Source organism: Triticum dicoccoides, chromosome 4A (assembly GCF_002162155.2).
Source record: "Triticum dicoccoides isolate Atlit2015 ecotype Zavitan chromosome 4A, WEW_v2.0, whole genome shotgun sequence".
In the NCBI taxonomy this organism is placed as follows: domain Eukaryota; kingdom Viridiplantae; phylum Streptophyta; class Magnoliopsida; order Poales; family Poaceae; genus Triticum; species Triticum dicoccoides.
Genome location: NC_041386.1, coordinates 747,223,165 through 747,233,703, shown reverse-complemented (window position 1 = coordinate 747,233,703; position 10,539 = coordinate 747,223,165). Strand labels below are relative to the sequence as shown.

Sequence of the window (10,539 nt, the reverse complement as noted above, 5' to 3'; positions counted from 1 at the left end):
GTTGTTGTACTATGTAAATAAATTGCAAATATGGTCCAAGGAATAAATGCCCAAATTTCCTCAGGATCCCAATTCCAACAGGATCCACAAGCCTCATTAGCCCATACTGCTCCACAAAGGATACCTATGGCTAAAAGGGTAAACCCTAGGCTAATGACACGATAACTCCAAGAATCCAATCGCTCCGTTAACTGATATTTGTAATAATTTGGAAATAAAGGGATAGAGGTGTTTTTCTTTAGAATTTAGTTTTGCATAAAAATATTCAATATCAGGGGACGTGGTTGGAAGATATGGATCGATGCGCTCCATGACCGAAAGTATGATTATGTTGCTAATATTATTTTATAATAGATCTAATGGTATTGATTTATTTATTTTTATTAATAATTTGTTTATACAGTCATGCATCCAGCTACAACTACACTCTTAGTATATATTGTACATGTACCGTATGAGCTCATGTATAGTCTCGTCATATGATACAGTAGGTGATCGTGCCCCAGTTGGCAGCTCATGCGCACGATCGAGAGTAGTGGACAAACCCCATGATCTCCACTAGGCTAGGAGCGGCTCCAACTTGTACATATACCCCCGGCCTATGGCATGAGCAAAGTATGGTGAACTCTCTCTCAATTCTCTCCGGCAACATACACTAATCAAACTAACCCGCAATCCCGGTCCCTGCTAGATCAGTTATCAAATGCTCTAGCATATACCTACTGTTTTATGGCCTTCTCATTTCTGGATAGTTATACAGAGTAATCAAAGTATGTTCATATCTGGAATCCTCGCATGGTTCTTTCTTGCATACGGAATTGGATTTATCTTTATACAAAAATGCTAATGTATACTCACATATTTGAAGTTACAATACGATGTATAGAGATCAGCTATCCAGTTATCGGAGTAACAAATGCCCGACAGCGCATGATAGATATAATGTCAAGGGCATATCATACAATCTCAACCAATCGCTGAAACATCTTCTTAGCAATATCAAGTGTGAACTAATAATACCTTCATGGGATAGAACACTTCTTCTATTATTTATGCATCGCTACTCTTTTAATCGACATTAATCACCCATATACCGATACATACCAAATGAGAAATCAAACATTATTTTAAAATCAGAAGAGTAATCGGTAGCATGTCAAGTAGGAATTCTTGACATCCTAGTGAGTTATGCACATCCAATGCCCATAAGGAATTATGCTAGCTTAAATATGGTGACATCGAGGTGACAGCAAAAACATTTTGGAACATGGAGTCCTTGTCATAGCTTCATGTCTAATTGCATATCTCAGCTACTAAGTTGTATATATACCTCCAATCATGCTAGATGAAAAGGTATGACTATATATTAATTTAGTTTAGACCTCAGACCTATCATAAAAATATCCCAACAGGTAGTTCTTTCAGGAAGGGGCATATGTATATATTAATTAGGGAGAATAGTGTGAAGCATTCACAGTAATACGATAAGATTAGGAACAAAGAACAAAAGGTTATTGCTTGATAGCAGTCGTTTCTTTTTTAAGAAATTGTATAGTAAGTCGATGATTTTATTAAATAGTAAAAATATCAAAATCTTCATTTTAGTGGCTACTTCATTTTAATTGGCATGGCCTTTTCAATCCAAATACAGCTATGGAAGTGAAGATGTGCGTGATACAACAATGCATTTTGTTATATCAAAAATCCATGTTGAACTTTTATTTCCCATACAATATTTCTAAGCAGAAGTCCAGAGCTTTTAAATGGACAGCCTCGCGCCATCCTGCCCAAAGAAAATTAATATACGTAACTTCCAAATAAGTTGTCATAGTGGAAAAGAAAAGTTACAACCAAGGAGACTGAAAAGGGGAAACACACAGAAAATTCGTAGTAGAGTCTATCAAAGTACAATATACTCAAACTACATTACGGGAGGCATATGGTGGGAATATATCTAAATACATTGCGGCAGCCGTAACCTTAGGAGTTGCGTCATTGCGGCACCTCTATGTTCCCTTCGCTCGATTCATCCACACAAGGGGAGAAACTGGGAAAAAGCGGTATGTCACTCATTGGCATGGTGGGTACTTGTCCCGATAGGTAGGTGCAAAATTTGCATCGAGGAGAGTATGCTGCTTTATGAAATTCTGCAGTCAAAAAACATCCTTTTGATTGGCCTAGGACATGTACAACTATTCTATCTTAGCACTATCACATAAGATAAATGTTGAGGTGGAGGACAGAGAAAGCAGAAGAAAAGGTTTGCCTTTCTTTATTAAGAAAAAAAAATGATCTCTTAGCACATATATAGGGATATTTGGTAACTCGAGATTAGACGAAGATATAACCCATTGTACATCATTTTTTATTGCCATATCGAGATTACGTGTCCGACTTAAGATAAAATTGTCTTATCAATCATTGTTCATGCCCTTGGTAGCTTCTTTACAGCTGCGTGGCTCAAAAATTTGAGCAAACACACAATGCATTAAATTTTTGACATAAATTCAATCATGCCAGTAAACCATTCGTAAAAATATTTATTATTATTATTTTCATTTCATATTAATTTTACTTTGGAAAATTACAATCATTATTTAAAAAGTTAATCAACATATTGGAGAAATTTGTCTTCTTTACGATGGAATTTTCTAGACTGGTACTTTTTTCACGATAAAAGGAAAACCTATTATATAATATATTTTCTATAAAAATGAAGAGTGAAAATGAAAGATGTTTACAATCGTTTGACCATGTACCGAGAAACAAAAAAAATCATCAAAACAAGCTGAAAATATACCAAGAATAACCAACTATGGGTTTGATGGGCATCATCATGGTCCTGAATGATTATATATTTTGCTTTTATATGCGAAATGTTCTAGCGTATCTAAATTTTTTTCCATTCTTATTATACAAATATATTATTACTACCAAGTTTTTGTTATCCCTAAAATAAATCAAATCAATCAATGATAATTCACCACGCAAACGAGAGGGTAACATCATAATAAATTTCTAAATAATATTACGAGCTCTTGCACATATTGACTTTAATACTATTTTGGAACCATTATGATAAAGCACAACCTCTTATATTTATTTAATATAAGTGAGCTCATAAAAAATATGTACTTCATAAAATTACTCTTAACATTACAAAAAATCATATTAAACATTTTTTATGATGCATTATTTGGTAGAACATATCATAAGTAGTACTTTTATTTTAAAATATATGATAAATACTTTGACTTCTTTTGTTTTCTGCGAATAACTAATACCCTACTAGTCAAGCATATATGATCAACGTACATAAAACCATGCAATGCAGCTTATTTACTTTGAATGTAGATCATAGCTACCATATTGCAAACCGCAAAGGATGAATTGAGATCTTTGTTTCCTCAACTAAACTGATTGATGGATTAACATGTATTCAAAGAGAAAAGATTGCATTTTAGAAGCACTATAGGAACTTTTAATTTGTCATACAACATATTTATAAAGAAACAAACAAAAATCTGGTAGACGGTAAGATCAGGAGTGTTAGATGTCCAATATTCGGTTGTTGGGAAGCACATAATCAAAAATACCGGAAACAGATTAGTCATTTACTAAAAAAAATAGAGTAGATAAGAAAACCATAGTAAGAAAATAAATACGTGAAGCAGTACATAATTCAAAGTATGTGGCAAAATCATCGGGATGTATAGATCTAATGTGTCACAATTGATCATGTGATTGCCCCAAATCCACCAATGGAACACAGAAAACTACACGCCAAACTCTGGTTACATCAAATCTACACATCTCAATTATTAGAATTAAGGAAAAGAATGACACATTTGAATATTTGATGATAAAGTTCAACACAGAAGAGCACGCCTAACGTCATGTTGCCATAGCTCACCAAAAAAAGATAAGTGGACTAAAAAACCATAGTGTAGTCCCAACGACAACATAGCTAATGGCTCCTGCTTGTAGCCACCTCGGCCACGGCTATCCACGCCGCTGCGCTCTGCACGTTGGGCTCGGGACCATGGCCTAGCCCGTGACCCCCTACTCGCCTGGTTCCCCGCGCGGCTCTGGTTCCCCAAGCTTAAGCGCGCATCTTCGCCTTTTGGACAGTGGATCTGAAGGTGGGGGATCGCCCTCTACCACTGGTCCTGTGCCCAGGTTGCCACTAGGGGATCGGAGAGACTTCGGCAACCGTTGCTGCGGAGGATGCGGCGACCCATGCCGTCATGTCTTCGACTGCTGCTGCTACCGTGGTTAACGTTGCTACCCAGCGGCCGTTGCACGTCATATTCTTAAATAACCGGCTGGTCTGGGTCCAAGTAGGGCTCGAACCTAACCCGAGTTTGAATTAACAAAGTCATCATTCGGTCAGGAGGTTACAATCGACACCTTACAAAGGGGAAATAAGAGATCTACATGATTTGAGAGAATCGGTCATGATTATTAACTAAACAATACTAAAACAAATGTATGTGAATGCAAAGAGCAGTTGTACTTACAGGATATATACATGATTTGAGAGAATCGATCAAGCACATGCCTTAGGGTTTGCTTGCTAACTCCGTAGGTTGCCCCGCGAGCCACCTTGGGAGGGGCTGGCGATGTCTTCTAGCCCTGTATGATGGACGTCTTATTTTCCCTTCCATCCTTATTCCCTCGATTTGCATGCATACCAAGGGCTACTATAATGGCATTGGTGGGTTATTTCTTTCAACTTCTCAACTTCAGTGTCAAAGAGCTATTACTTAAATCTAATGGTTATAAATTTGCAGTGCACTAATCGGATAGACAGATGTTTCTGATTATTGTGTGATTTCTAGATGTTTTCTTTATTTCCGACCCATATGTGCTTTTAGTATATAATATGAAAGATAGATAGAAGACTATGTCATATGGATTTTTTTTTGGGAAATGCCTTTAATTGCATAACATCGACAATTTCCGCAGCATTATATGCAAGCTTTAGCTATTGGTCAAATATATTGTGGTTAACCAATTCTGTAAGCCGTGATATTGAGTGGACAATAGGTAAAACTTTTGTTAGTATAGGTTCTTTGATAGGGAACAAATTGATATTCACAAGAATTAATTGTTCCAGTGTCTGATTACACATGTGGAGCCTTTATTATTCAATTATTTTTTAGCCGATATTCATGGTGCTCTTTTTTTCCTGTTTCTTTCATAGATCAACAACATCAGGCAGTGGAGGTGAACTATCTTTGCACTTGCAACAACAGGAGGGGACGGATTGTAGTAGTGAAGAGCATACAGAAAGAGAAGATGGAGTTTGTAGTGGGTGCTTCGGAAGCTACCATGAAGTCTCTCCTAGGCAAGTTGGGCAGCCTCCTTGCCCAAGAGTACTCTCTGATCCGTGGCGTCCGTGGTGACATCCAATACATCAATGATGAGCTCGCCACCATGCAAGCCTTTCTTGGCGACCTTGGTTCTGCCCTGGACGACCATGATCGTCGGCTCAAGAGCTGGATGAAGCAGATCCGTGACATGGCATACGACATGGAAGACTGTGTCGATGACTTTGCTCATCGCCTCCCTCAAGACTCCCTCAGCGATGCAAGATGCTCCTTCATCATGACGGCAGTCTATGAGGTGTGGACATTTTGGCCTCGCCGCGACATTGCTTCCAAGATTTCTAAGCTCAAGATCCGGGCGCAACACATTGCTGAGCGGCGCAGCAGATATGGAGTGGACAACCCAACAAGAAGCAGCTCTAGAACCGAAGCAACCCATGCTGTTACGTATGTCATTGCTGAGCATCTGATGGCGAGACGTCAGCTCATCCACACGGAGAATCCTGTGGGAGTGAAGGTCGATATGGATAAGCTCAGGGGTTGGCTAACCAAACAAGATAAAGGATCACATCGAGTTGTTGTGTCCTTGATTGGATTCGGGGGTGTGGGAAAGACCACCATTGCCATGGCACTGTACCGAGATTTCAGGAATGGATTTGATTGTCGTGCGTCAGTCACGGTGTCTCAGAACTTCGACGAAGATGAGGTCCTCAGGGATATTCTTGGTCAAATCAAGGCAACAGATAGTCAAACCAAACAAGAGGAGGAGCATGAGGACAACATCACAGGGAAGTTGGAGAAGAAAAATCTAGTTGCAGACATTAAAAGTTCAGTGAAGCGAATTGTGCCACTGCTCTCTGGTCACAGGCTGCAAAGCAATGATGGCACCACGCATAGTAAGATAGAAACAATGAACCGTGACCAACTTATTGTAGAACTCAGAAAGAGACTGCTTGGAAGGAGGTACCTCTAAACTATTCCTTTGCTTTTCCTAAAATAGTAATCATTCCATATACATCAAATGTTTGAATTTTCCCAAATTTTAGTGAACTTAACAACACTTGAATGAAGCTCAGAGTACTCAATCTTACCATATTCTCACTTCCTAAGTTCCTATACAAACCATCCATATACAAGGTTAACTAATAGAAATCTAACTCTAGGTAGAAATTTATAGAAAAAAATAGCACCAAGAAATGTAGTAAATCTGTGATAAAAAATCACACTGTTTAGCACGACAATTTCATTCTTTAAGTATGTACCATGGAGACTGAAAAATGGGAGATTTTTAGAAAATAAGTAAACACAAATAAGTTATCTAACTAGTGGAGCCCTGCTAACTAAACACGAAAAGATTAATAGTTAGAAATACCGGTGCAACTTTTATAACTGAACTTCAATTTGTTACCAATAATCAACTTAGTACCACTGCTTATAGAACCTAGTCTATGTTTTCAAATTAATTTAAACACCATTTCTTACAAAAAATGGAACACAGTCTAAAACTTAACTTGGGTCCGTTGCACAAGCCGCACCAAACCACACACATTTTACTATAAATATGAATTTCTGCAACATTAAGAAAAGGCAGCAAGTAACATGATAAAATTGGAACTAAAAAATAAGAAGCAAAAAAAAATGAACTATATCCCTCCAAGTTCATAAAAATATGGAATTTGGACATAGTTGTTGAGTTTGTGCTGAATTTGAATACATATCGAGGGTTAGTCTTGGACTTTTGAGAGTATATTTTTTTGGAAGGTCTGGTATGGGTGGCCTAAACGCACCTGGACATTTTCATTAACAGCACAAAAACGTGCATGGATTGATTACAGCAACAGTAGTTAAGCAAAAACCCAGCACCAAGGGAAAACAACCTAAAGCCTGGGCCATAGTGTAATTGCCTTCTGCCACTCTGATCTCTCTAGTTCTCTTATGTAATAACCGACCTCGCCAAATAGGCCATGCATGTTTTTCCTCTATATCATTTAAAGACATGGATGTCTATCATGTTACACCAACGAAGTACAGCCCAAGTTAACATTTCTTTAGGTAAATATCATTTTTCTTTGCGGGAAAAGGTAAATATCACCTTAGTTTTGGACAAATAAATATGGGAGCAGAAGGAAACATCAAATTGGTCATGACAATGGTGTAACACCTTTTTTTTGTCACTTGTATGAACTTAAATAAGCTAGCGCATTTCTTCTCACTTGTATTTCTTTTCTTTTTGGCAGGTATCTCCTCTTGATTGATGATATATGGTCTGTAGAAACATGGGGGGCCATTAGACAATGGTTGCCACATGATAATAATAATGCAACAGATAGTAGAGTAATAGTAACTTCAAGATTTCAAGCTGTTGGTGCAGCGTGCTCAGAAAGAACTGGGACTGATTATCTCCATACAGTAAATGTTCTAAGTGATGCTGAATCCAAAAGTCTATTTCATCAGGGTATTTCTGAATCCCAAAGCAAGGAAGAAAGTGAAAGAAAGGACGCAAGATCTCAAGCTGTTGGTACTGAGTCCTCCGTAGGAGATGGTAATGCCGATGCCAAAAATCTGTTTAATCATATTTCTGGTGCACAAAGCAGCAAAGAAGGCGAAAGAAAGGATACAAGATCCAAAGTTGTTGATACTGAGTCCTCTGAGGGAGATGGAATTGATCATCTGCAATCAGCTGATGTTCCTAGTGTGCTTAATAATCGTGTTTCTGATCAACAAAGTAGTGAAGGAAAGGAGAAAGAAGAGATATGGAAATATTGTGGGGGCCTGCCTTTGGCCATAGTCACCATGGCTGGCCTTGTGGCCTGCAACCCCAAAAAAAACAATGATCATTGGAGTAAAGTTTGCAAGTCAATATTTCCAGAGCAGGTGGCTCCCCTTACATTGGAGGGGGTCTCAAGGATACTTGATTATTGCTACAATGATTTGCCAGCAGATCTCAAGACCTGCTCATTGTACTTGAGCATATTCCCCAAGGGCTCAAAAATTAGTAAGAAGCGTCTGACCCGGCGATGGATATCTGAATGCTTTGTCGCTGAGAAGCAAGGGCTGAGTGCAGAGGAAGTCGCAGAAACATACTTCAATCAGCTTGTAAGCAGGAAGATAATACGCCCTGTGGATCACAGCAGCAATGGGAAGGTAAAATCTTTCAAAGTTCATGACATGATTCTTGAATATATCGTGTCCAAGTCAAGCGAAGAGAATTTCATTACTGTTGTTGGTGGACATTGGTTGATGCCAACTCCTAGCAACAAAGTCCGTCGACTCTCCATGCAAAGCAGTGGTTCCAAGCATGAGAATTCAACAAAAGGCATGAACTTGTCTCAAGTGCGGTCATTGACAGTGTTTGGAAGCCAGAACAGACGACTCCCTTTCCATTCATTCAATAATGGAATAATACAAATGCTAGATCTTGAGGGTTGGAAGGGTTTGACAGATAAACATCTAAAGGGCATATGCAAAATGCTTGTGCTGAAGTATTTGAGCCTCCGACGAACAGAGGTTACTGAGATTCCCTCAAAGATTGAAAAGCTCCAGTATCTAGAAACTCTTGACATAAGGGAGACCAATGTCGAAGTGTTGCCCAAGGCTTTTGGACAGCTCAAACGGCTCCGTAGCATGCTTGGAGGGAGTAAAAATCCACGGAAGGCACTGAAGTTGCCAGATGAGAAAAATAAGGAGCCGATGAAAGCCCTCTGTATACTCTCAGGGATTGAGATCGGCGGGGACTCATCAGCTGTAGCAAGCCTTCATCAGCTGACAGGCCTAAGGAAGCTTGGCATTTACAAGCTCAATAAACGGAAAGGCGACCAGACCTTCACACAGTTACGCTCCGCCATTGAATACCTCTGCAGTTGTGGTCTGCAGACTCTTGTAATAAATGATGAGAGCTCTGAATTTATTAACTCCTTGGACACCATGTCTGCTCCTCCAAGGTACATCATTGGCCTAGAGCTGTCTGGCAAGATGGAAAAGCCCCCAAAGTGGATAGAAAATCTCGAGAACCTCTTCAAGCTGACCCTTTCTATGACCGTTCTCAAGACTGATACTTTCAAGCTCATCCAGAAACTGTCCAAATTGTTTTCTCTCACCTTTACACTCAGTGCACCAAAGGATGATCGGGACATAGTGGACATCCTTCAGGAAAATAAACAGCTTACTGGTAGGGAGATCATTATTCCACCTGGAGGATTCAAGAATCTAAAGCTGCTTCGCTTCTTTGCAACTCTGGTGCCAAGGCTGAGCTTTGCAGTCACTGGAGAAGAGGTAATGCCAACACTGGAGAGGATCGATATGCGGTTCCAAGCCTTTGAAGGGATCTACGGCATAGAGACTCTTAAATGTCTCCAGGAGGTGCATCTCAGTGTTGGTAATCAAGCGGATGAAATAACTAAGTTGTTGGTACAAGATTTGAAGGACACCCCCAAGTACTTGGATGAAATGTACGCCAGCAAGTGGCCAAAGATAATCACCGAGTGAAGAGATTGGAATATGTCACATTATCTTTCAGTTGACCAACAAATCATCTGGTACGTGTTCTATAATTAAGTGGGGGTTATTTCATCAAGTCTGTGTTGCCTTCTCGGGGGCTAAATAAACAGACTGCATCCATTATTGATTCTTGTAATGCATATGTATGTGGTACTGCTGAATCCGTCACTGATTCTTGTACTTTGTACTTCTATTGTAATGTTTCTTCCATTATTGATCTTTTTGAACTTACCCCGTGTTCGATTATGGTGTGTGTATATCCCACAGTATGTGTTTGACTGAGATTTCTGTACCCTATATTTAACTAAATAGCAGTCACATGGTTCAGTTGGTGTATGGAGGTCTCTTGCCCAAAGTGCTGGAGTTTTACGAAGGTAGGTTGCCTTCAAATGCATGCAGGCAATGTAGAGTTTGTGTTAACCTATTTTACCAGGAACTCAAGTTTTCTACGTGTTTGATTGTCTTAGCGAAGCAAAGAAGAAACCCCTGTTTTGTATATCAATGCTCGAAGATTTCTTCTTTGCGACCATACTGTAGCAAACTACACCATCTTGTAGCAATGAAGACAATTCATTCATCATAGCCCAAACTTTTCTTATTGTGTATGGATACTTGATGTTGCTTCTACAGAAGACAGGTGTAGAAATCAACGATCAACATTGCAAGGCCCTTTTCTTCCTTCTGTTGCTCCATGATGGCGAGCGATTGCAAG

The 10,539-nt window shown here is 39.2% G+C and overlaps 1 protein-coding gene across 2 annotated transcripts in view; it reads left to right on the top strand.

The window, feature by feature from the left end:
- The window catches only part of LOC119288424 (disease resistance protein Pik-2-like), a 19,987-nt gene extending 9,846 nt beyond the window's left edge, over positions 1-10,141 (top strand). For both annotated transcript variants that reach the window (XM_037568046.1, XM_037568047.1), the window contains 2 exons: positions 5,207-6,293; positions 7,568-10,141. In XM_037568046.1, the coding sequence (XP_037423943.1) occupies positions 5,302-6,293; positions 7,568-9,815 (3,240 nt within the window). In that variant the 5' untranslated portion in view covers positions 5,207-5,301 and the 3' untranslated portion in view covers positions 9,816-10,141. The remainder of the gene's footprint in view (positions 1-5,206; positions 6,294-7,567) is intronic.
- Positions 10,142-10,539: the final 398 nt, after the last annotated feature.